Here is a 27,582-nt window from a genome sequence, read left to right as displayed (position 1 = left end):
TCTAGTTGTCAGATATAGAATGAAACTAGGTCAAGAGTTATTAGATACATTAGTTGGATAATGAGACCATTCTTTTCCTTTTATACTAATTCCCATACGGTTAGGATTGATTTATTTGGAATAAAAAAATGATAAAAATAGGCTCTAGTGGCCGACCATGAAGTGGGCCCAACTCTAGTTAGATTTTTGCCATTTTCTTAACCATTTATCTATTTTTCACAAATACCACTTTTTGCACTTTCATTTCTATAAATTCCAAAAATATTTATTTAATAATTAATTAATTATCAAATGAAATTGCCATTTATATTATTTATTACTTAGACTCTATAAAGTCTCTTAATTAATAAATAAACCCTAAAATCCTATTTCTTCACAATCAAGCCATAACTTAGTGAAAATTCATAAACTAGACATAGTCTAATTTTAGAATTATAATTGATTAATTGAAATCAATTAACTGAGTCTTACAAGCAGTTTGTCTCAACTAGTATGGGGACCATGGGCCTACATAACCGAGCTTCCAATAAGCAGATCTAGAATTTACCAAGTAAATTCTCTAACTTATTAATTCCTCTTTGCACCACTATAGATTTAGAATTGCACTCTTAATTATATAGAACGCTCTATATGTTCCACGATATAGATACGCTATGAGATTATTCATTTGTTATTATCCCAATAATCAATGATCCTCTATAGATGATTTACATTGAATAGAGATTAATTTACCGTTACACCCTTCAATGTATTTTATTTTTAAAACACTTAGATACCTATAAATGATATTCCAGTGATCTTCTTGCCAGTTCCAGTACCGGGAGCACTCGGTGGCCTTCAAGAAAAAGTGGTGGAGCTGGTTCTGGGGCCTCCTCTTTGCACGTGAGGTGTAGGAGTAGTTCTGCTCCCAGCTTTAGTAACTGGTGTGCCCCCAATTGTTTGGCTATATGTTGGGATTCCTCTGTCAACACTAGAAGAACGTGTTGCAGCCATCTTGAAAGTAATTTTTTTAAGTCGTGGCTCTTAATGAAAGTACCAAAATATTGACTAAAAAATCTAGACAGAGTTCACTCTCTACATCGCTACAGTAATGAAACTACGTCTACTTCAAGTTTTTATTTTTTACGAGATGATATTATAGAAAAATAGATAAGCGTTTAAGCTCTAATTTCTAGAGAGAGAAACTAGAGAGAGATGCCCTCCCCTTATGGGTACTTTTCTGAATATGAAAAATGAGCTAGAGGAGCTCTCTTTTTATTAGTGAAGGAGGCCATTGAAAATAGGAATAAAATTATAAAAAATTAAAGTTGTCTTATTGTGACCAAAGTGAAAATTAACTTCTGAGGTTGTTCATCAATTTTTGGAGTCCCAATCACGATAACGGGACCCACTCTGGGCAAGTTGTAGATTATTTTTGTAACTCCCTTAGGGGTAAAATTTGGATTCGATAACTTCAGAATTGTAATTGAAGGTTAGTAATGTGGGAAATTTGACAGGATGAATTTACCAACGAAATGTAAAAGTAAAACGAAATATCTATAAGCCTATGCTTTTAGTGTTTATGATATACAAGGGGTGTAGGCCCGAGAGTTGTTTATGATATCGTTCTTACCTAATACTTTTGGGAACATGTATTGTTTAGTATCACTACACCCAAATTCTTTTATGTCAATAATGTTTGAGTAAGTTTGGTTTGAGTTGAGAAATTTTTAATTATGTCTTACAGTTGAATGCACTTATTGGAGGACATGGTGAGGTATCCACCATATTTAGGTTGATTTTTATTGTGTTTAAGCGACATGAGTTGGTAGGAAATATGTTAGTGTTGGTAGGAAATATGTTAGTGTTATCAAGTAGATTGTATGATGTGAATCTTGGAATTAATTAGTTCTCTAAATATCAATCTATTTTAGAATGTGCACACAAAGATGCCCATTTAATTACCAATGGTTATTTTATCGTATATTCAACAAACGAGGTTGTAGTAAGGAAAATTTTCATCGTAAAAGCATGTTTAGTTGGGGTAAGAAACTTAGAGTATCATAGGAATTTATTTGCATTTGATGGTGGGTCTAGGACTTTAAAATAATTCCAAATCATCAGGGCCAGCCCTGAAAAAAAATGAGCCCAAGACGGTTTTAATAAATTAAAAAAAAATATGGGCCCTTTTGTATATGTATTTTATTTATGTATGTAATTTTAAATAAAATTAAACTAATTTTTAGTAATATAAATACATTCCAAACTAATAAATCATCACATAAACTTTTCAATATATTACTTAAATATTATACGTCTTGCATTTTTAGATGCAAAAGTATTAATTAAATTTGCATAATCAAGTTTTGCAACTAAATCATGTTCAATGGATAACATAGCTAAACCGCTTAATCTTTCTGGAGACATGGTTGAACGGAGATAAGATTTGATCAAGGTCAATTTGGAAAAACTCCGTTCTGTATGGGCAACGGTGACCGGAATAGTTAGAAAAATCCTATAAGCAATCCAAGCATTTGGATAACTACCATCCACTTCTTTTATATAGCTCAACACATCATTAGCTCTTTTGGTTTCTTTTGGTAGACTTTGACGCAACATATATAACTCTTGGTATAGGTCATCATTGTCAAGGTCTGAAATCTCACCATGCTTCATTAAGTTTGTAAGATTGATACAAAAATTCCTCGAAGTGTCATCATCTACAGACTTTAATTTCTCAAAATCAAACAATAGTCCAAAATTCTCCTCGAAATTCTGAAATTGCTCGAACCTAGTTGAACAATAATTATTTTTATTAGTTATTATGGTAGGAAGTGAAATATAATTAAAAATAAAGCACTATAAAAGTATGCATACCTGGTTTTAAATGATGAAATAGCTTGATCGATTATGCAAAGAAAATAGTCAATTTTAAATGACTCTGCTGCTGATTGTGTCACCCCCTCATTGACACTTTCATCAAATTGCTTTTTCCTGTAAACTTTTCGTTTTTCAATAAACACAGGTTCAACTTCCATCATACTTGCAATCTCAGTAGCCTTAGTCAAAGCATTCTCAAAACCAGTTTCTCTATACTTTTGAAGAAATGAAAGCAGAATCTTTAACTCTTTGATAGCAACATCAATTTGCATAACTTCATTTTGTAGGATCTTGCTAGCAATATTAACAGCAAACAACAAATCATACCAAATAACCATGCTCACCAAGAACTCAAAATTATGAATATTATATGTTGCTAAAGTCTCAGCATCACTTCTTGTTTTGGCATCTTCATTACTTTCTGCCAAGTAATTTAAAGCTTCTTTTATTTGTGGAGCTTGGAATCTTATTACTTTAACACTGTCAACACGACTTTCCCAATGCGTTTCTAATAATGGCTTAACAGTGAGACTAGGTACATGATCTCTAAATACTTTCCATCTTTTTGTAGAAGCTGAAAATAATGAGTATATTCGTTGTACCACACCAAAAAAATATACATCCTTGGGACAACAATGAGCCATATCCGAAAGTTAAAGATTTAGAGAATGACATGCACAAGGAGTGTAAAATGCTCTAGGATTCATTTCAAGTAACCTAGTTTGTACACCTTTATTCTTTCCTCTCATATTAGATCCATTGTCATATCCTTGTCCTCTTATATTATCAACATCAAGTCCAAGAATATTCAACGCATCTAAAAGTTTATTAAGCAAACTAAGCCCTGATGTGTCATGAACTTTTACGAATCCTAGAAAATACTCATCAACAAATATTGGACTTTCTAAAACATTCACACATCTTAAAACAAGAGACATCTGTTCATCATTACTTGCATCTAGAGTACAATCTAGTATGACTGAAAAATATTTTACTTCTTTAATTCTACTAATTATCGAGCTTTTCAACTCAGTTGCCAGTACTTGTATCATTTCATTTTGAATCTTGTGACTCAAATAATGATAATGAGTCTCACCTCTTAAAATACGACGAACATTTTCTTGCATAGTTGAATCAAATTCAGCAAGTAATTCTATAATTTGTAAGAAATTCCCATTATTTTTCTCATATAGTTTTTCCTGATCTCATCGAAATGCCAAATTATTTTGCCCAAATTTTTTACAATAGCAAGAATTCTCTCTAACACTTGTTTCCAATGTTTTTTTCTCTTGATTAATTTTTCTTCTAAACTTGCATCAATTGTTAACTTTATTTTCGGTCGTTTTTCTAATTCCACCCAACTAGCAATTGACCCAATATGTTGTGTACTTCGTTCATGATTTTTTAAACGATCGGAAATATTATGCCAGTCATTAAAACCTCCCTCAGCTAAAAAACCCACAAGATGCTTCTTTGTTGCAAACAATTTATAACAAAAATAAAATACTTTATCTAAAGAAAATGAATAAATCAACCACTTCCTATCTTGTTTCTCTCCATTTGGTAATTCTCTAATATAATGCCACGAAAAAAAATTCCTACCGAAAGCATCCCTAGTAAACTCATCCTTAATGACTCTTTTTGGACCTCTTTCAACTATAAAATTTGTCATATTAATATGACCAATCCTATCCCAATTTCATGGATCATCAATATCAAAAGGAAAGTTGAATACACCACTTGAAGTTTTCTCATTCTCATTCACAGTTTGATTCAGTTCTTCATTTTCATTCACATCACTTGAACTTTTCTCGTTCTCATTAACAGTTTGATTCAGTTCTTCATTTTCATTCACATTACTTGAAGTTTTCTCATTCTCATTACTTTCAATATCAAATTGATTCTCAATGTCATTCACGACAAAATTGTCTACATTATTTGTATTAAAATACTTATTAAGAGAACCAACCTGACTTTTTTGCAAGACTTCTTTCCTTAATTTCTCATTTCTTTTTTGAGCTCCTGATTTGTATTTGTAATTTCTAATAGGACCCTATAAAAATTGCAAACAAAATTAATGATATGAGTACAATAATATGATATAGACAAGACAATGTTTATCTTATTATTACAAAATATATGAAATAGCAAAATATATGGTATATTAAAATCATAAAAAAAAAATACAAGACATAAGTCACATAACTTTAGAAATAAAAGGGAACCATTAAAAAGGAGGTTTTTTTTCCTTCTACAAATAAAATAAAATATGTATATCAATATATGAGCAATGCAATGAAAATCAAATGGTGATTATTTTTTATGTGAATTGATTTGTGACTATGAGTGAATCTATAGTGAAAAAAAAATGTTATGTATGAATGAATATAAACATACAACAAACAAATAATATATTATTATATATGAATAATTAGACATTCTAACTATTTTTTTTTCTTTTCCAATGGTCTATTTCAAGCACTTTATCAACTCTCAACATAAGAGGCAATTAAACATTTAATACAATAATCAAGTCAAAATGAGTTAGGAAAATAAAATTCAATATTTATTTTAGTTTATCTCTAATATCTATACAACATCATCAACAACAATAACAACATATAAATACTAAACTAAAGTACACAAAACACTATACTACTACGAAAATTTCAAAGCAAACAAAATAATAATTAAAAAGGAAAGGAATTAAATAAATATAGCAATTGATCAAAAAAATTAATAAAATATTAACTTTAAAAAAATGAAAAACTTACCATTATAATACGAAGAGATAGAAATTAAAAAGATTGTTTTTTTTCTTATAATAAGAGATAGTTGATAAGTGATGAGGATTGAGGATGAGGAGGATAGTTGGTAAATTGTAAATTGTAAAGGTGATTTTTTTTTTTTTTGAGAGATTAGAAATTTAGAAGAGAAAGAATGTTAGAGAAAGAGTTTGGGGGGAAAGAATGGAATATTGAGAATTTGAGATTGAGAGAGAGAGAGAGAGAGAGAGAGAGAGAGAGAGAGAGAGAGAGAGAGAGAGAGAGAGAGAGAGAGAGAGAGAGAGAGAGAGAGAGAGAGAGAGAGAGAGAGAGAGAGAGAGAGAGAGAGAGAGAGAGAGAGAGAGAGAGAGAGAGAGAGAGAGAGAGAGAGAGAGAGAGAGAGAGAGAGAGAGAGAGAGAGTTTTCAATTTTTTTTTCACGTGAAGGTTGATATTGGACGGCTGGTGTAACGCCCGTATTTGAAATTACTAAATTTGAAAACTAACTTTAATATATTATAATTACTTATCTTTAAAGATCGGGATCCCGAGTTATAAAACACATTAAAACTATATTTGTTATTACAAAACCCCTCGTGCATTTTTTTTTCTACACAGATGACAGACAACACAAAATATAACTCAAAATAAAGACCGAAACCCTCCAGGTTGCACTGCCGCGGTATGTACAATCACTGCAGAGCTCCACTTCACTGTTCCTCCAACTTAGCTTTTTCTTTACCTACACAAGGTAGCAAACTGATCAGTCAACAGACTCAGTAAGATCTACATGACATATATATATATAAACAATGTGGTAACGGCCTTATGCTTAAGCCGCCCTGAGCCCAACAACCGAGCTCACCAAATGGTTAAGAACATTCTTAAAGGAAGTACGACCACTGTACCAAATGCACACTAAAGTACCAATCCTGTACTCGTGTTGGTAGAGCCATTATAGTACTCCCGGGAATTACTAAGTGTTGTACCACATGCACGACGTACCCCGTGGTACTCGTGTTGGTAACACCGTAATCACACTGATAACCTACACTATACTAACACCCTTTAAATCACATACATATTAGTGTTAGTAGTGCAAACATCCAATCCAAGCATTCATTCACATATATGTAATATCTATGCTATCTTACCTCGTTCCCTGCTCAAGTGTGCCGGTCAGCCTGAGTGGAAACATAGCTGTACGCTTTACAGGGCCCTAAACCATAGCGTTCAAAACACAATGAGAGACACGCTAAAACACTTATCAGGGATTTAAAATCAAAATTAAGAATAACCCTACCGATAAATAGGATGCTAACACCTTTAACAACCCCAAAACGGGAAAAACTAGGGTTCGGGAAAAGGCTCCAACCGGCAGACCGGTTCCCAATCGGAAGTCCGGTTCCTGGGCACCAACCGGTCGACCGGTGGATACAGGTCCCCAGAACCAGAATTCCGGTTCTGTGCTGGGAACCCGAAAATTGCTCCCCTTTGATTCAATTCAAGCCCAAACTGTACAATCTCTTCCAGAGTACCTGCTTATGTCCCAACAAACCCATTCCAAGTATTCAAACACGATATACACCTCAAAAATAAAAAACACAATTAGAGCTCCAACTTGAGCTCATAACCTTCAATTTGGTTCAAACAATAAATCAACCATCTAAATAACCTAAGAACATCACAATCAATCATTAACTAACTTAATAATACAACATTAAACAATCCCAATATACACAGCCATATAAAACCTAAACTCAACACTAAACCTAACTTTCACTCAAGAAAAATAAGAAAAGAAGAAATTAAATGGGTTGTACCTTGAATCAAGCTCCTATTTTCCTTTAGAGATCACTGAATTAAATCAAGGAACACTAACCCTAGCTTGCTTCTTCACAATTCGAGAGAGAAGGAGCAAGGAAAGGAAGAGATGCATATACTAGGTTTTCTATCTTTGTTTTTCCTTTTTTTTTTTCTTAAAAAAAAACATATATAACCTATAATAATAATACTCAATATTCAGCATATTATTGCCACAAAAGACAAAATAAGGTTTTAGCCAAAATGAGCACTATACCCCTCTAAATAATACAAAATAACCACTAACCCACAAGGGTAAATAAGTCATTTTCAAACCTCGGAAATTACAACACCTCTAAAACTTAAGAATCATACCCCGATATAAATCTAGAACATATAAAATACGACTCTTTAAAGGCCCAACGTCGCTTTCCACAGCTTCCGAATACCATCACAGAAATTGAGAAATTTACATATAACATATTTAACATATATTGCAATTAAATAATTTTTCACCAATATGTAATATTATAAATAATAATTAAATCTCATGCATAACCCTAATTATTTAATAATCCAAAGTATTAATCATATGCGGTCATTACAATTATCCCCCCGTTAAAAGAATTTCGTCCCCGAAATCTAACCTGAACAGCTTTGGATGTTGAGTGCTCATATCTGACTCTAATTCCCAAGTGGCTTCATCCACTTTACTATTCCTCCAGAGTACTTTAACCAACGCTATGGTTTTGGTTCGAAGGACTTTCTCTTTCTTATCAAGAATTTGCACTGGTTGTTCATCATAAGACTGGCCTGGTTGTAACTCCAATGCCTCATAACTCAGGATGTGCATTGGATCAGACACGTACTTCCTTAACATTGAAACGTGAAATACATTATGCACTGGTGACAATGATGGAGGTAAGGCTGACCGGTAAGCAACCTGTCCAACCTTCTCAAGTATTTCAAAAGGTCCTATAAATCTAGGACTTAGCTTGCCTTTCTTTCCAAAATGCCTGATTCCTTTCATTGGTGACACACGCAGGAAGACATGATCTCCCGACTGAAATGTAATATCCCGGGGCTTGGGATCTGCATAACTCTTCTGCCTGCTCTGAGAAGCAAGCATTCGAGCTTTAATTTTGTCTATTGCCTCATTTTTCTTCTGGACCAACTCAGGGCCTACATATTTCTGTTCTCCTGTTTCGTCCCAATGAATTGGGAACGACATTTTCTACCATAGAGCAGCTCATAAGGAGCCATTCCTATAGTACTTTGATAGCTATTATTGTAGGAGAACTCAATCAGAGGTAAATACTTGCTCCATGACCCTCCAAAATTCATGACACAAGCTCGTAACAGGTCTTCAAGTATCTAAATAGTTCGCTCAGATTGCCCATCTGTTTGAGGATGAAAGGTCGTGCTGAACTTTAGACTAGTTCCCATGGCCTTCTGTAAACTCACCCAGAACTTTGAGGTAAATTTAGGGTCTCTATCTGAAACGATAGACTTTGGGACCCCATGAAGACGAACAATCTCTTTTACATACAAGTCATCATACTGATCTAATGTGTAGGTTACCTTAACAGGCAAGAAATGTGCTGACTTTGTAAAGCGATCCACCACGACCCCAACTGAGTCGTACATTCCTGTGGTTCTGGGAAAACCAACCACAAAATCCACCGCAATGTCTTCCCACTTCCATTTCGGAAGTGTTAATGGCTGAAGTAATCCTGCAGGTTGCTGAAGTTCTGCTTTAATTTGTTGACAGGTTAAGCACTTAGTGACATAGTCTACCACATCCCTTTTCATCCCCTACCACCAAAAATAGGGTTTCAAATCTTGATACATCTTGGTGGTTCCTGGATGCAATGAGTAAGGGGTTGTATGAGCTTCATCCAAAATTTCTTTCTTAAGCTCAGTGTTATCTGGGACACACACTCGTGCTTTAAACAATAGCATTCCACGGTCAGAGATTGAAAAGTCCTTAGCTTTGCCTGCTAAGACATCTTCTCGAATCTTTAACAGTTCAGGATTTTCTAGTTGTGCCACTTTGATTCTTTCCAACAAGTCTGACTGAAGTGTCCGATTATGCAATCTCCCAATCACAAACTCAATGTTTGCCCTAGACATCTCTGAGGCTAACTGAGGAGAAATCATTACTATATTGAAAATCTGATCTGCTCCTTTTCGACTTAAGGCATCTGCCACAACGTTTGCCTTTCCAGGATGATATAGGATTTCACAGTCATAATCCTTCACTAATTCTAACCACCTTCGTTGTCTCATGTTTAGATCCTTCTGAAGAAAAAAGTACTTAAGACTTTTGTGGTCAGTATAGATCTCACACCGCTCACCGTATAAGTAATGTCGCCAAATTTTCAAGGCAAACACCACTGCAGCAAGCTCCAGGTCATGAGTTGGGTAACGTTGCTCATAATCTTTCAATTGTCGAGAAACGTAAGCTATGACTCTATCTGCTTGCATTAACACACAGCCCAAACCCTGCCTTGATGCATCGCAATACACTACAAACTTCTCTTGATCCGATGGCAAGGCTAAAACAGGAGCTGTAATCAGTCGTTGCTTCAGCTCTTGGAAACTTTTCTCACACTAATCTGACCATATAAACCGCTGATTCTTTCTCGTTAACTCAGATAACGGCATTGCAATCTTGGAAAAAATTTCCACAAAACGCTGATAATAACCCACTAAACCGAGAAAACTTCAAACTTCAGTGACTGTTTTGGGTCTAGGCCAATTCTGCACTGCTTCAATCTTCCCTGGGTCTACCATAATCCCGTTTTTTCTGACAATATGTCCCAGGAAGGATACTTGTGACAGCCAAAACTCACACTTTTTAAACTTTGCATAGAGTTTATGATCTCTGAGTCGTTGCAGAACCATACGAAGATGCTGCTCATGTTCTGCTTCTGACAGAGAGTACACCAAAATATCATCGATAAATACAATTACAAAATTATCGAGAAAATCCTTGAATACCCTGTTCATAAGATCCATAAAAGCTACCGGAGCATTTGTTAACCCAAATGACATAACCAGGGACTCATAATGACCATACCTTGTTCGGAAGGCTGTCTTCGGGATATCCTCTTCTCGGATTCTCAGTTGGTGATATCCAGATCTCAAGTCAATCTTAGAGAATACCGTTTTGCCTTGAAGTTGATGAAACAGATCATCAATTCTAGGCAAAGGATATTTATTTTTAATAGTTAGCTTGTTCAGCTCCCGATAGTCGATACACATCCGAAGAGTCCCATCCTTATTTTTTACAAACAGAACTGGAGCTCCCCAAGGTGACACACTAGGTCGGATGAACCCTAGATCCAGCATCCCTTGGAGTTGTATCTTCAGTTCTTTTAGTTCTGCATGTGCCATTCGGTAGGGTGCTTTTGAAACAGGTTCTGCCCCAGGTATTAAGTCAATAATAAAATCTATCCCACGTTGAGGTGGCAACCCTGGTAATTCCTCAGGAAATACGTCCAGGAATTCCTTGACCACTTTAACCTCTTCAAGTCCAAGTAACCCATGTTTACTAAAATCAACTACAACCGCTAGGAATCCTACAGACCCACTACGTAATAAATCCCTAGTTTTCAACACTGAGATTCTTGGGACATGAGAACCTTGAACTGAACCAACAAAGACGAATGGTTCCTTATTCTTCGGTTGAAAAGCTATCATTTTCCATTTACAATCAATGCTAACAGAGTATTTGGACAAAAAGTCCATCCCGAGTGTAATATCGAACTCGGCTAATGGTAACTCCACGAGATCAGCGCTTAATTCTCTGCCTTCAATTCTAATTAATACCGATCTAACCCACTTTCTTGAAATAATTAATTCCCCATTAGGCAACAGGGTTCCAAATCCCATCTCAAAAACATCACTAGGCCTATCAAGCTGATGAAGAACTCTCGATGACACGTAAGATCGAGTAGCACCCGAATTAAATAAAATAATAAAAACAAAACCGTTGACAAGAAGCTGACCTGTGACCACTGAAGGGCTGGCGGCAGCATCACTCTGAGTAATAGCAAATACACGTGCTAGAGTAGGCTTAAGTTCAGGCTTTGGTTCCTCTTTCTTCAACTGAGGACATTCTTTCTTGATCTGTCCCACTAATCCACACTAGAAACAAGCTCTCCGGTTACAAGTCCCGGGATGTTGTTTCTTGCAGCGCGGGCACTCAAGATAGGAATAAGTCTGACGTCCCCCTTTATTCTGATTTCCTCGGAACCTTTTACTCTACCATGAACTTCCCGAAGATGGGAAAGTTCTCTTTTTTGCTCAAAAGTGGAATCACCACTCTCTTTTCCAGGGCCAGAAATAGGGAGAGTAGTGGTCCCATCAGCACCAGAAATCTCTCGAGTTTCTTGTAAGAACTTGACTGCCCCTTCAGCTCGAAGAGCATTCTCAACCATTTCAGCATAAGTTGTGGTATCATTTGTTGTGATAACCAGATCATGCTTAATTCTTGCATTGAACCCTGCCAAGTACTTCTCCTTTTTACTGAAGTCTGTTGTTACAATCCTGAAGGCTAACTTAGCCAAGCGATCAAACTTGGTTGTATATTCAGTCACTGACATACTCTTGCCTTGTACCAATTCCACAAACTCTTTCCGCTTTGCACTGCGGACCGCCTCATTGTAATACTTGGCATTAAGTAAATCCCAAAATTCCTCCCAGGTCATTCTAGCGACATCCTTGGTGAGGGATACCATCTCCCAACACACCAAAGCATCCTCCTGAAATTGAAACGTGGCACATGCCACCCTGTCATTCCCGACTACTCCCATGAAATTCAATATTCTTTCAATAACAGTCAGCTACTGTTCTGCCTTAAGTACATCAGGACCTCCCAGAAATACTGGAGGTGCTTGCTTCCTAAACCTCTCATATAAAGGCTCCATACGGTTACCAGCAACGTGCTGCTCTGCTGGTATCACAGGAGCTGTAGGAACCGCAGTAGGCGGTTGCGGGGGAAGCTCAATAGGAGCATCCCGCTGCCTGAGTCTTCGAATCTCATCTTCTTGTTGCTCAATTCTGCCTTGCATCTCAGCAAACCTTTGCTCCCAATCAACCGGAGCCTGAGGTGGATCCTCTTGACCACCTCTCGGGGCACGACCACGGCCTCTACCGCGTCCACGGGGGTTTTGGGGATTTCTACCACCCCGACCACCTCCGGTCTCAACCATTTCACCCTGCCTTCTGACGTTTCGCTGGGCGTCCATTACCTATGACTTAGCCTGCGATCCCACAAGGCATGTAGGTCAGACAATGGTCAAAATATTTTCAAGAACGCATTTAGAGTTTTAAAACATCCATTTAATCATATATGCAATATATCTTAAAACAATTTGCAAAAAGTAAAGCTTACGAAACCGTGAGTTGAGCTCGACACTGGCCTTGATTGTACATATCTTGACGGTCTTCAGTGAACAACCTAGTGGCTCTAATACCAAACTGTAACGCCCGTATATGAAATTACTAAATTTGAAAACTAACTTTAATATATTATAATTACTTATCTTTAAAGACCGGGATCCCGAGTTATAAAACACATTAAAACTATATTTGTTATTAAAAAACCTCTGGAACATTTTTTTTTCTACACAAATGACAGGAAACACAAAATACAACTCAAAATAAAGACCGAAACCCTCCAGGTTGCACTGCCGCGATATGTACAATCACTGCCGAGCTCCACCTCACTGTTCCTCCAGCTTAGCTTTTCCTTTACCTGCACAAGGTAGCAAACTGATGAGTCAACAGACTCAGTAAGATATACATGACATATATATATAAATAATGCGATAATGGCCTTATGCTAAAGCCGCCCTGAGCCCAACAACCGAGCTCACCAAATGGTTAAGAACGTTCTTAAAGGAAGTACGATCACTGTACCAAATGCACACTAAAGTACCAACCCTGTACTCGTGTTGGTAGAGCCATTATTGTACTCCCGGGAATTACTAAGTGTTGTACCACATGCACGACGTACCCCCTAGTACTCGTGTTGGTAACACCGTAATCACACTGATAACCTACACTGTACTAACACCCTTTAAATCACATACATATTAGTGTTAGTAGTGCAAACATCCAATACAAGCATTCATTCACATATATGTAATATCTATGCTATCTTACCTCGTTTCGTGGTCAAGTGTGCCGGTCAGCCTGAGTGGAAACATAGCTGTACGCTTTACAGGGCCCTAAACCATAGCGTTCAAAACACAATGAGAGACACGCTAAAACACTTATCAGGGATTTAAAATCAAAACTAAGAATAACCCTATCAATAAATAGGATGCTAACACCCTTAACAACCCAAAAAACGAGAAAAACTAGGGTTCGGGAAAAGGCTCCAACTAGCAGACCAGTTCCCAACTGGAAGTTCGGTTCTTGGGCACCAACCGGTTGAACGATTGATACAGGTCCCCAGAAGTGGAATTCCGGTTCTGTGCTGGGAATCCAAAAATTGCTCCCCTTGGATTCAATTCAAGCCCAAACTGTACAATCTCTTCCAGAGTACCTGCTTATGTCCCAACAAACCCATTCCAAGCATTCAAACACGATATACACCTCAAAAATAAAAAACACCATTAGAGCTCCAACTTGAGCTCATAACCTTTAATTTGGTTCAAACAACAAATCAACCATCTAATTAACCTAAGAACATCATAATCAATCATTAACTAACTTAATAATACAACATTAAACAATCCCAATATACACAACCATATAAAACCTAAACTCAACACTAAACCTAACTTTCACTCAAGAAATACAAGAAAAGAAGAAATTAAATGGGTTGTACCTTGTATCAAGCTCCTATTTTCTTTTAGAGATCACTGAATTAAATCAAGCAACACCAACCCTAGATTGCTTCTTCACATTTCGAGAGAGAAGGAGAAAGGAAAGGAAGAGATGCATATACTAGGTTTTCTATCTTTATTTTTCCTTTTTTTTTTCTTGAAAAAAAAACATATATAACTTATAATAATAATACTCAATATTCAGCATATTATTGCCACAAAAAACAAAATAAGGTTTTAGCCAAAATAACCACTATACCCCTCTAAATAATACCAAATAACCACTAACCCACAAGGGTAAATAATTCATTTTCAAATCCTGGAAATTCCAACACCTCTAATACTTATCAATGATACCCCGATATTAATCTAGAACATATAAAATAAGACTCTCTAAAGGCCCAACGTCGCTTTCCACAGCTTCCGAATACAATCACAGAAATTGAGAAATTTACATATAACATATTTAACATATATTGCAATTAAATAATTTTTCACCAATATGTAATATTGTAAATAATAATTAAATCTCATGCATAACCCTAATTATTTAATAATCCAAAGTATTAATCATATACGGTCATTACAGCTGGTGGGTGGAGGTGTATTTGGCTGGAATGGGCCGGCTGGAGGAAAAAGTGTTGGGCTGGGCCTAATTTTTTTTAAGGCATTATATGGCTGGCTGGTTTTGGGCCCTAGGTTGGAGTGGGCCCTAGGCACGGGCCTAGTCCGCCTAGGCCTAGGGCCGACTCTGCATGGCATGCTAGTAGTTAGTGGCTTTCTAAATATGTTTTTGGAGGATATATATGTTGGGATTACTCCATCAAGTTTTGTATTGATTTGATTCTTCAAAACTTGACTTGTTTCTATTGCGCCTTAACACAAGGCATTAGTAGAGTTGGCTGAATTGAGATATAATATCTTGTGAAGTTAATAGATAAATGTTAATTCAAGAATATAGTACTTCTTTTTGGGAAACTGTAGTTTCCACGAAGGTTGATGGATCTTTGCGACTTTGTATTGATTATAAGAAATTGAATCATCAATTTACAATCAGGAAAAAGTATATTAATTGATGATAAATGAGTTATTTGATTAACTTGAAGGTTTAAAATTGTAATGCCTTAACTTCTAAGAAGTGTGTGCTTTTATGAATAAGCTTAAAATAATAAGCTCAACTTTAAACTCTAAAAATGTGTTTGATATAAAAAAAATTTGACTTTGAATATTAGTAAATTACACATTTATTTAGAACAATAATTTCACACTCTCATTATCGAGGATCCCTATTTAAAATTGAACACCTTTATTTACATAAAAAAAATATATAAGTAAAAAGACTCAGTAAATTGCCATAGAGCTTGAAAATCTGTTCCTAACCACTAACTCAATCCTCTAGAACATATACACCAACTACATCTCTCCCTAACTCATGACCGAATTATTTTTTTTTTTCCTTTTACCTATATTATAGAAGACTCGTGAGTCACAAAGACTCAACAAGAAAAGCATTAGAATACCCAAACAATGCTCATAGAAGAATTTTAAATCAATCTAAATAATTATAACATAATAATTAATTTATAATCAATTTACAATTCAATATAATATTAATTAATCTAGCATATAACAATTAATTTGTTGTAACTGCTAAATAACATAATTTACACCTAATTATATAATTGTTGTCTAATGAGACAACCCAAACACTGTTACCTATTAAGATAACCAATTCTCACTGTTATTTATTAGAGAAACCAGATATCTCTTGTTGTCTGATTAGAAAATCTTGTACACCAATGAGTTTATAAAGTATTAACTCTATCACGTTTGTGGATAATTACCATATTAATCTTCATGCTCTTACTAAGTACAGTATTTGCTATTCTCACCTATATATCAAACTGAGCGAGCTAGTCGACCTTAGTAGAATTTAATTCACCGTCAAATAGCCCTAATTCACATTTGCGGTAATTAAAATCATAACAAAAGACCGCAAAGGCAAACTAACGATGTTTTCACCCAAAACTCTTAATCATAATTTTTTTTTTCTTTTAATCCTAAATTATATACCAAGTGGTAGAGTTTCTCACAACCTTTCTAATTATATGTAGACCATCCAAATCGAATCTCGAAAAAAAAAAAGTTGTGGATAAAATACAAAACTATAAAAAACTGTCAGAATAGCTTACTCGAAAAATGGCTAACTGGTTTCGAAAACCGGTTCACCAGTTTGTGATAGCAGAAAACATGAAAATTTTAGTTCTCAACTCTCCCAAATTTACTCTTATCAACCCATTTCGATCATAAAGCACATAAAATAAGCTTAAACAGAGTATAATAACTTTAATTCAAGAATAATTTACCATAATTTAAACTCAACTCAATGAAACGTAAAATTATGCTTCTAAATCCCTTTTTAGAATCAAAAGTCTAAAAATAACCTCAACAACCCAAAGTTCCTTCCTACTGCTCTAAGCTTAGAAACATTATATAAATTACTCCCAAATCCTACTCAATTCATAATTGAGATTAATTAACTATCACCCGAGAAATACAATTGAATTTCCAAATAAAATCCATTGAATTACTTACTCAGAATTTCCTTAATCAATCTTTATTTCTCCAAGGACATGGCAAGAATGTCCCTTTACGAAAACAAGCTTCTAAAGGTAATAATAATGGTGGATGGAGGTGGTGCTGCCTTGGCTTCTTTCGACAAAGAAGGAGAAGAAGACATTGATGATGATGATGATGACAATGATAATCGTAATAAGTGTATGATAAGTGTGTGTTGTAGATATTAAAATATTTGTAATTAAGGAAATAAAATAAATATTGATTTGTGATAAATAAATATTTTATATTCGTTGAATTCAGACAAAATTAATTAAGTAATATTCTATATATGTCAGATTTAAATATTCATTACCTCATTTGATTTCCTGAATTAATTGTCAAAATATTTTGACAATTAATGTGGCACAGATACTGATGGAGTATCTCATCTATAAATATAGGGTCTCGGTCCGCAAGTTCCTCACTCATTCTGTTCATAACAGCAAAATTCCATGTAAAGAGAGTTGAGAGAGCGAGGAAGCCTGATTACCCACATCAACCAGTTTCCTTTGCAGATCAAAGCTTATGTGGGTTTGAAGCTCAAGAATTAATGGCTGGAGATATTTCGATCCTTAAGTTATATAGTGTATATATTTGTTTATTCGGCATTTTATATACACATACATATATTTCAGTTTATACATATAAATGTCTAACAGTTGGTATCAGAGCGGATTATATATATCTCCCTTGATTTTTTTTTTTTGAATTTCATATATATATATATATACATTTACGCGGTTCTTCATTTATAATATAAATTATATATATTTTATATATATTTTCATATTACATAATCCCGATTATATATATATTCATACTCAATTTATTTTTTATATATACATATATATATTCATCTTCATCTTTACGTTCATATATATATATTATATACATTTATTTATACTGTATAATATATATTTCTGGATACACACTTTCATTTTATATTCATTTATTCATTGATTTCATTCCATATAATTAATTATCATATTCTATTATATATTTTTATGATATTTTATATGGTTTATGTGTATATACAAGTATTTATATATATACGTATACAGTATCGGTTTTTGTTTTTATATATATATATTTTCTTTTATTTTCATTTACGTATACATATATTCATATTTATATAAACATACACTTTTATATTTATATTTCATAATCTATATGTTCATATATCTATACACATTCATATTTATATTCATATACTGTGTATATACATATAATTTTCATGTATATATGTTTATATATAATACTCAATGCTTTCATATTTTTATTGCATAAAATTGTATGTAATACTCTCTTCCATACATTAATGATGATTTTATGCAGTATATATATTGTATACGAGTATATATATACATGAAAATTTTAATTTTCGGTCTGTAATTTTTTCGTTTTCATTTTCGGTATTTATTTCGAATCCTCTATTTATTACTATATTCATATAATATCTTAGATCGATTTTATGAATGAAAAGGATTTAAAAACCATCTGAAAACTGAAAAAAATTCTCTTAAGAACACGATCGGACCCGAAATTTTTTTTATGAAATTAAAGTTCACATTTTACGTGTTTTTGATACTTAAAATCAATATGGATCTCTTAATTTATTCATTTAGATTATTTTGGAATTGTTTTCATGAATTTTGGTCGTCGGTGTCGTTTTTCAAGGCAGATTTTCAAAAAAAAAGGAAAATTAATAAAAATTTAAGGAAATTCCAAAATTTATTATTTTGATTTATTTTTGGAATTTTATTTTATTTCCTTATTTTTGTTGATTTAGTCAATTAAATTATATTTTTTTAAACTTTCCATTCTTATTTAACATATATCTTCATATATTATATGTTATTGAGTAATAAATTATTATGGAAAGTTTTTAATTTGGTAAATTAATTACATGCTTTATTTTTACATGTAATTACAATAATTGTGATATTTTAAGAATGTGAATATTTGATTATTCTACAATTAAGTGCCCAATTATTATATTTATTTACCAATTAAGTAATTTACTGATTGAATTAATTGATAATCTGCCATTAAGTATATTCTTTTATTTTGCATTATTCATTTCATATATTAATTAATTGTACTAATTTGTATATTTACCTTATTTATACAAATTAATTATTAGTGCAAATATTTAAGATATTATATGGTCATAAATGCATAATTAATTATATATATTATGGAATTATGCATTTAATTTATTATAATACAATAATTGTATTTATTTGGCAAATTTATTTTTTAATACAATCAATTTAGATTTGTATGATTTAAATGCTATACATAAATTTCTTTTATAGTGCTAGATATATTTAGAAATATTCAAACATTAAGATAAGTTGAATATTTTATTTAATACATTAAGTTTCATAAAACTTCATAAAATAATTCATAAAATATTCATAAAACTTCCTAAAATGAATAAATTATGAATAAAATGTAAGTAATTTTGTGGTTTGACATAAGAAAACATAAACTTGGGACAACTGCTCATATCTAGAACAGTTTTTAATGATCTTCGGACGACCACACTAGGAGCACTAATCTCGGTGATTGTCTATTATGTTAATAACGAAATTACTTTTAGGTAGAGCCCAATACCTAATGTCAAAGTGAAAATAAAATTTTATATAAGTAGGGAGTAGCCACAACATTCTTATTTGTATAAAATTATATATTAATTAAAATTCACCTTAATGGACATAACTTGTAATTAATTATATAGGTATAATAACTTTTCCCCACAGGGATTTTATTATATTTGTATAATTAATTAGGATAATATGTTAAATTAAATTCTCTTAATTTACCCCACAGGGAGTTATGGGGATTTAATTTAATAGTGTTATCACAAATTTAATAAAGATAGATAATAAACTTTTATTTTCCTAAACTAATTGTTTAATTAAATCTATCATAAAGTTATCTAATTTTATTAAATTTAAAATTTAGCCCACAGGCAATTTCGGGTTTAGTAAAATTGATCTAAGCATGAAAAAGAGAGTCGATGACTCTTGCCTAACTGACATGCACTGCAAAATTTAATGGTTCTTAGGGAACCTTTGTGGGGAAGAGAGGGTAATAATTGTTGTAATGTAGATTGTGCAGGGTAACCTAGTTTGCAATGCCATAAATTGATGTCAATAGGTTGAGAAACATGAAAAACACACCGAGGAGACAAAAAAGAGTAAGAGTCATTTTTATTCATGAAATTGGTATTATAATTGCGGTCTGAGTAAGAACACTCAGAGATATGATTACATGCAGTAGTACAGTTGTACACACTATGAGAGTTAACATGAGGGGCTGTTGGACTTGGCAGAGCAGACTTAGACAGATGGGAGGCATCACCAAGGAGGTATAGTCCATCTTTAAGTCTTTCTTTGAGAAGAACTGTTCCTGTTGTCTTGTCCTTGAAAAAGCAGCAGTTTTTATGAAATTCAAAGAAAATGTCATTATCCTTAGTGAGTTTTGAAACACTAACTAGATTCTTGGCAATTCTTGGAACATTTAAAACAGAATGCATTTGTAAAGGACAACGAGGATTAAAGGAAGGAACAGAAACAGAACCAACATGGGAGATGCAAAGTTTCTTACCATCTCCAATAGCTAAGGATTCAGATCCATGAAAAGGGGTAGATGAGTCAAGATTTGCATTATCAAAAGTGACATGGGTGGTGGTACCTGAATCGACATACCAGGAACTGTCTTCACCAAAATCTTGGATCATGGTAGTGGTGTACGCCTGAGGATCACACTCAAATTCAACATCAGTAAGAAAAGCACGATTCACAGATGTACCTTGTTTTGGGGTAGTCCAGTTCTTATCAAAACGGTAATGGCACACAACAGCTGTGTGGCCAATCCGCATGTATACTTGGCAGACAATTCGTTGATTAGAGAATTTAAGAACACCACGTCCACGGCCAGTGGAATATGAATTGGGATTTGGATTGACAGAGTTGGAACTAGCAAATGGTCGAACACCTCCAGAACGACCATTGCCAAATGTTAAATTGGCCTGCATTTTAGAAGAAAGATCACTCATTGCCACATGATGCTCAATGCGGCTTTCATGAGAGAGGAGAAGTGCTTGAACTTTTTCAATGGTTAATACATCGCTTCTTGACGTGATGCCAGAAACAACGGGATCAAATTCGGGACCAAGGCCATTCAGAACTTGTAACACAAGATCTTGATCATCGAGTGGTGAACCAGCAATGGCAAGAGAGTTGGCAAGACTTTGAACCTTATCGATGAACTCAGAAATGGAGAGGCCACCTTTCTAGACATGAGAAAACTGACTTTTGAGCTGGACACGACGAGCCTTCGTTTGAGAAGCGAACTTCTATTCAAGGGCACGCCAGACAGAGTGAGATGTAGCATAGTTTGCAACGGATGCAAGAACAGATTTGGACATCGATGAGCGGAGCCAAGATAGTAGGAGTTGATCTTTCTTTCCCCATTGAATGTATGCAGGGTTTGGAGTGTTGTCAACGAGATGTTGAGGTGGGGGAACTCCTGTGAACAAGATCTCATCGAGATCGTGGCCGATGACAGTAGGGGTGCCTTGAGATTTCCATGGCAGAAAATTTGCACGATCGAGGTTAACTGTGAGGGAAGACGACAACGAGTTTGAGAATGGATTCCAAGATCCATTTACAGCGGACTGTATGGCAGGGGCCTGAGGATCGGAAGTTGACGACGACATAGTCTTGAGTCAAGACTCCTGACACCATGTAGAATAACAGAACAAGGAAAAACAGAGAAAATGAAAAGAACCAGAGAAAGAATGCAAAAGCTTAAATTGTATTGAATCAGGACCTTTTATATACAGAGTACACTTGAGATAAAGGAAGGAAACATCTTAACTACCTTAACAGAATTAACTGAAAAATTAACTAAAAACAGAAATCAATTAATACTGTTTACATGTGTATCCTTCGTCCAAAAATAATAGAAAGCAAAAGAAGAATGTTGATTATAATGTAGATAATGTTTGATTAGGGTGATTGGGTAGCTAGGGGTCAACTTAAGGACTAATAAAAATTTCTACTACTTATCTTATATAGAATTATACAAATTTAACCAACTATAGAACTAAACTCCAAATAATAATACCATTAATTCCTAATGATACAACATAACATCCAACTATTAATATTACATCCTCAAACACAAATAATAACTATCCCTATTAAATGGTTCCAAATTAATTTTTCTAAATTACACCAATATATTCAAACTTAATAACTTTTAAGGTATTAATAACTCTACCAAATACTAAACATTAATATTTTACCCACTGTAATTGTAAAGACCGCTTAGTTTAACTTGGAAATTAACAGTTAATCATGTTTAATTATGAAAATTATTTATAGATATTTAAATAATTATTTATACTGTTATTATTGAATTCTGAAATGCATTTTATGTCATTTAGTGATTTTCATAAGTTTGCATTTCCGGTGTCCGGTAACATGGAACTCGGTGTTTGGCTCATTAAAATCACAACTTAGTATGTTAGTATTGTGGGACGATTTATTAGACATTGGGAATATCGGGATTGGCCGGGAATTTAGAATTTCCCAAAATACCCCTTTAGTGCTCTTTATGTTATTTTAGTGTGAAGGGGCAAAATGGTCATTTTGCCCCATTGTTAGTTTGTCCTTTAGTGGACTTTATTTGGTTAAATTATATAATTTTTAATTATAATTGTTGGCTGAAGTAAAAGGGGTTAAGTTACTTTTATTTTCATTTTTTCCAAAGTTTGAAAAAAAAAATCAAGGAAAAGCTCTATCTTTTTCCTCTCTATTTCGGCCCTTTGAGCAGCAAGAAAAAGTGGATTTTTCTCTTGTGATTCAAGTATTTTTCATCAAGTTTAGAGTGATTCTAGTAGAGGTAATTTTGTCTAGCTTCTCTTCTTTTATTTTCTTGAATTTTTGATGAAAAAATGGAGTAATGCATGCTTCGTTTAGGTTGTTGTTGTTGCTGTGATTTTGTTGTTGTTGCAGAGGTTTAAGCATGATTAATTGAGGTTAATTAAGCTGCTTGTAATGCATGATAGTTAGGTTGTTTAGAGTTGTGGAATTTGTAGTTCAAAAGTTTAGTTTTCAAGTGAAAATTGAGAAATTGGTGGCTGTGATTGTTGCATGAGTTTGTGTATGTTTTCTGCAGTTTCTAAATGCATGAATATGTAGTTTTAAGCAAGGTTTGATGCATGATAGGGTTTTTTAACCAAGTTTGAGTTTTGAACTCAAAGCTTGGAGCTTTAATAGTGATTTTTGATTCTGTGTGTTCTGGACTGTTTTGTTGCTTTAGAAATGTTCTACGGGATGTTTAGAACAGGTCTGGAAGGTTTGGGTCTTGGGTTTGAATTGAATGAGTTATGAATTTTTGAAAGTGCTCTGCGAGGAGCCAAAATTCTGATTGTACATTCGGAATTCCGGTTGTACATCCGGAATTCTGGATGGGGGTTCAGGAATTGCAACCGGTCTGCCGGTTGGGAAATTTTCATGAACCCTAGATTTCCTCATTTTTATGTTATTTGGGGTATTTCCATGCTTTTTATCGATAGGGAAACTTTTAGTTCCTAGTTTACGTCCCCGGGAAGTGATTTAGCGTATCACTTATAGTGTTGTGATTGTTATGGTTTAGGAGCCTGTAAACCGCCGCGCAGTTCGTTCCAGTCAGGTTGACGGGCACACCTGAATTTGGAATTGAGGTAAAATTAGTATAACAGTATGCATATATATTACATGTTTAGCGTGCATGTAGGAAGCCTGTTAGATTACATTAGATATGTATGTTGGCTTCGAACCATCCGACTGTGTCACATCGATACAGGCTAGAGTATGACTAGCAGCTGGAGTATGACCAGTGTACCGAGTATAGGCTGACACTGTATCACATCGGCACAGGCTAGAGTATGACTAGCAGCTGGAGTATGACTAGCGTGCCGAGTATAGGCTGATACTAGGGTTGGTGGTTCTGTACTATTTGACGTATCACATCAGTACAGGCTAGAGTATGACTAGCAGCTGGAGTATGACCAGTGTACTGAGTATAGGCTGATACTGTAACACATCGGTACAGGCTAGAGTATGACTAGCAGCTGGAGTATGACCAGTGTACCGAGTATAGGCTGTTGCTTGTCAATAGTACCGTCTTATGAACGTTCAGGACTCAGTGTCATGTGGGACACGGCAGTTAGGGTTATGGTCAGGGGTATGGGCGTCTGATCATAACTCGGGATTTATGTATGATATTTGATTATGCTTTTCTTACTGAGTCTGTCGACTCACAGTGCTATGTTTATGTGTAGGTAAGGGCAAGGCTAAGGCTGATGGACCGTGAGAGCGAGCCGGTGAAGATTGTACATGTTGCGGCGGTTAGGCCTGGAGCGTACGATCCTCGGGACAACAAGGCTATTTTTGTAATTAGTCGCTAGGCGACAAGTATTTTGTATAGTCAGTGAACTTTTGTAAATGTTTTGTAATCGGGATCCCGAGTATTTTATACAAAGATTTTATAAGTTTAATTAAAAAAGCAAAAATTTTAATTAATCACGATTTCCATAAATCTCGTTGATTAGCAACGAGCTGCACAGTATGTTTAAAAATCACGCCTATGCTAGTTAGGGTGTTACAGTAATTCTTTGCTATGACACTAATAATTTCATATGAGTAATTAATAAATATGTCACATAATAATGTGATATCCACACACATACAATTAATTAAATAATTTTTAATTTAATTAATTATCACACATAAATAATCATATTTAAATAACAAACTATATATATTATAATATAGTTGTTATAGTGCAAATTTTTCACCTAAAAACTCGAGATTAGTCTCCTAGTTGACACGTGGATCCAATCTCAATAGGTGAATGCGCTGTCAATTGACGACTCTTCGAGAGTTGACCTCGCTTGACCCAAACTCGCGAGATGATGCAACCTTGATAGAGTCTATTCGCATACTATGCCTCGCATAGTATATAAAAAAAAAAAGCAAGACCAACAAGGTGCAGGTTGGACCGTATACGTAGACGGAGCATCAAACAGTGAAAGCTCAGGTGGCGGGATTATATTGACAAGTCCCAACAAGTTCAAAGTCCACGCAACTCTAAGGTTTGAATTCAGCGCCTCCAATAATAAAGCTGAATACAAAGCCCTCTATTTTTTTTTTTTGATCAAGAAGAAAAACTTCATTAATCGAACAAATCAAATACACCCTCAAGCTTTCCCAAAAGGAAAAGACCCAACCTCACATCAATAATTAATTACAAATCATTCTCTCAAGTAAATCAATCTCCAATCTAGACCCTTTTCTATTCTTGACCATGCTCAATCTATGCTTTACATCTTTTTTAATACTTTGAACAATACAATTCACTGTTTTAGAGTAATTCAAGTATAGACAATCGTTCCTATTCCTCCATAAATGGTAAATAGTTGCTACCAACAAAACCAACAACAACCGACCAATGAAACTCACCTTAGCAGTACATAGCCAGTAATACCAGCTGCTAAAATTGATTGACCCACCTTTGAATCCCAGCCAAAAAAACAAATTAGCAAGCACCATTCATGAAAGCCTGCAGTCAAAGAATACGTGTTGATGGCACTCGACCTATTCCACAAACAGCACAACAGTCATTCTCAACAAGAATTTGAAACATGCAAAGCATGTCTCTGGTGAGAAGGTCGAGTGAATCGCCTGCTACAGAATAAATCCATGCTTCGGAACATTGAGGCTGCACCAAATCGCTTTGGTAGCAAGGTCTAAAGTCTAGTTTAAGGATGAATTATAGAGTTTAAACACTCTGAAAATTCCCCCACCACCAGCATAATTGATTCAAGCTTGAGTGAACTCCGATCTCAACCGGCACAACTTCTTCCTATACCAGATAGCGTCTGCTTTTAAGTTGTGCGACTAGAAGTTAATCCCCTTAAGATACACTGCATTAACCCATTTCACCCACATCAGATCTTTTTTGTTCATTAAATGCCATATAAACTTGGCAAGGGAAGCTTTATTCCAACAGGACCATCTTTTAAGCCAAGGCCACCAAGAGCTTTAGGAAGACAAACTTTCTTCCAGCTAGACAAATGAATCTTTGGTCAATTATCCTTCAAAGCCCACAAAAAGCCGGAACAAATTTTCTCGATCTCTTTTATCACACTCTGAGGCAGAAGAAAGACTCTCATCTAATAGTTTCTAAGACCAATCAAAGTGGATTGAATTAGTTGAACTCGACCAGCAAATGATAGATGTTTATTAGCCCAGGAAAGAATTCTTTGCTTCATCTTTTTCAGAATGATTCCACAGTCTTGAAGTCCCCACTTGGTAGGTCTAAGAGGAATCCCTAAGTACTTTAAAGGAAAGCTCCCAATAGATAAGTTGATTTTCTGAGCTAAGTTCTCGGGGCTTGTCACTCCCCCAAAATAAATTTGGGATTTATCAAAGTTAATTTTCAAGCAAGAAGTTCTACTAAATTCCTCCAGAGCCTCCTTGATCACTTGAACCGAATCCTCATCCCTTTTACAGAAAACAACAAGATCATCTGCGAAAGAGAGATTGGGAAGCTTAAGTTTTCTACAAAGAGGGTGATACCTAAACTTTTTATCCTTAGTTGCAAGCTGGAATCTCCGAGATAAGTATTCTATTATAAGAACAAATAGAAGCAGCGATATTGGATCCCCTTGAAATCTTTCATTCATAAGTAAGGTATAAGATGTCTTTCTCACACAAGTCACCACCCAACTTATGAATTTAGCAGGGAAACAATAAGAGATTAGCAGCTGCTCAAGAAAGTCCCATTTGTCTATATCATAAGCTTTGTTGATATCGATTTTAATAGTGCACAACAATTTTTCCTCTTTTAATTCTTCAAAAGGTCTTGAAGAATTAAAATGTAGTAAGCAATTCACCTTCCTTTGACAAAACCACCCTGGTTCTGATTGAATAAATTTGGAAGAACTCTAGCCAATCGAGAACATAAGAGTTTAGTGATGCATTTGTACAAAGTAGTGTCGCAAGCAATTGGTCGATAATCAACAGCCCTGGAAGGATTATGAGTTTTCGAAATCAAAGATATAACATTATTATGAAGATTAGCCAGGAATTTGTTTGTGTCAAAAAATGAGTGATCGCACTATGGATATCTTTCCCCAACTCAGGCCAAACAAATTTAAAAAAACCCAAACCAAATCCATCAGGACCTGGAGATTTAGTACTAGGAATACTAAATAAGGCAGCTCTAACCTCTTTGAGAGAAAAAGGTTTTAAGAGAGAAACCGGTTGGCCAATGTTGAGTTTTGGCCCCATAGCAATGCAATCCTACTTAATAGCCAAAGAAGTCAGTTTTTCTCTGCCCATTATGTTTCGAAAACGGTTGAGAAAATGATTGATAACATCTGAGAAATTGTCAATCAAGTTGCCTTCATTTGAAACAAACGAAACAATTCTATTATCCTCCTTTCTTTTTTTTTTTTCAGCAAAGCATGAAAGTAAGCCGTATAAGCTTCTCCTCTTTGAATCCATATAACTTTGCTCCTTTGGCTAAGGAAATTCAGGTACATCTGCTCCTGACTTTGAAACTGCTGAGCTGCCACTTTCTCTCTATCTATGAGAATGTTGTTTAGAGGATCAACTTGGAGAACTAGCT

The 27,582-nt window shown here is 34.6% G+C and overlaps 1 protein-coding gene across 1 annotated transcript; it reads right to left on the bottom strand.

Annotated features, from left to right (window-relative positions):
• Nucleotides 1–2,277: 2,277 nt before the first annotated feature.
• Nucleotides 2,278–3,986, bottom strand: LOC115696539 (uncharacterized). The gene is made up of 3 exons (XM_030623435.1): nucleotides 3,590–3,986; nucleotides 2,857–3,433; nucleotides 2,278–2,770 (listed from the first exon to the last, which is right to left on the bottom strand). Exons 1-3 carry the CDS (start codon nucleotides 3,984–3,986, stop codon nucleotides 2,278–2,280), a joined length of 1,467 nt encoding a protein of 488 aa, XP_030479295.1.
• Nucleotides 3,987–27,582: the final 23,596 nt, after the last annotated feature.

Source organism: Cannabis sativa, chromosome 7 (genome assembly GCF_029168945.1).
Source record: "Cannabis sativa cultivar Pink pepper isolate KNU-18-1 chromosome 7, ASM2916894v1, whole genome shotgun sequence".
NCBI classification, from domain to species: Eukaryota; Viridiplantae; Streptophyta; class Magnoliopsida; order Rosales; family Cannabaceae; genus Cannabis; species Cannabis sativa.
The sequence above is the reverse complement of the archived record's forward strand: the minus strand, read 5'-3'. Positions and strand labels throughout refer to the sequence as shown.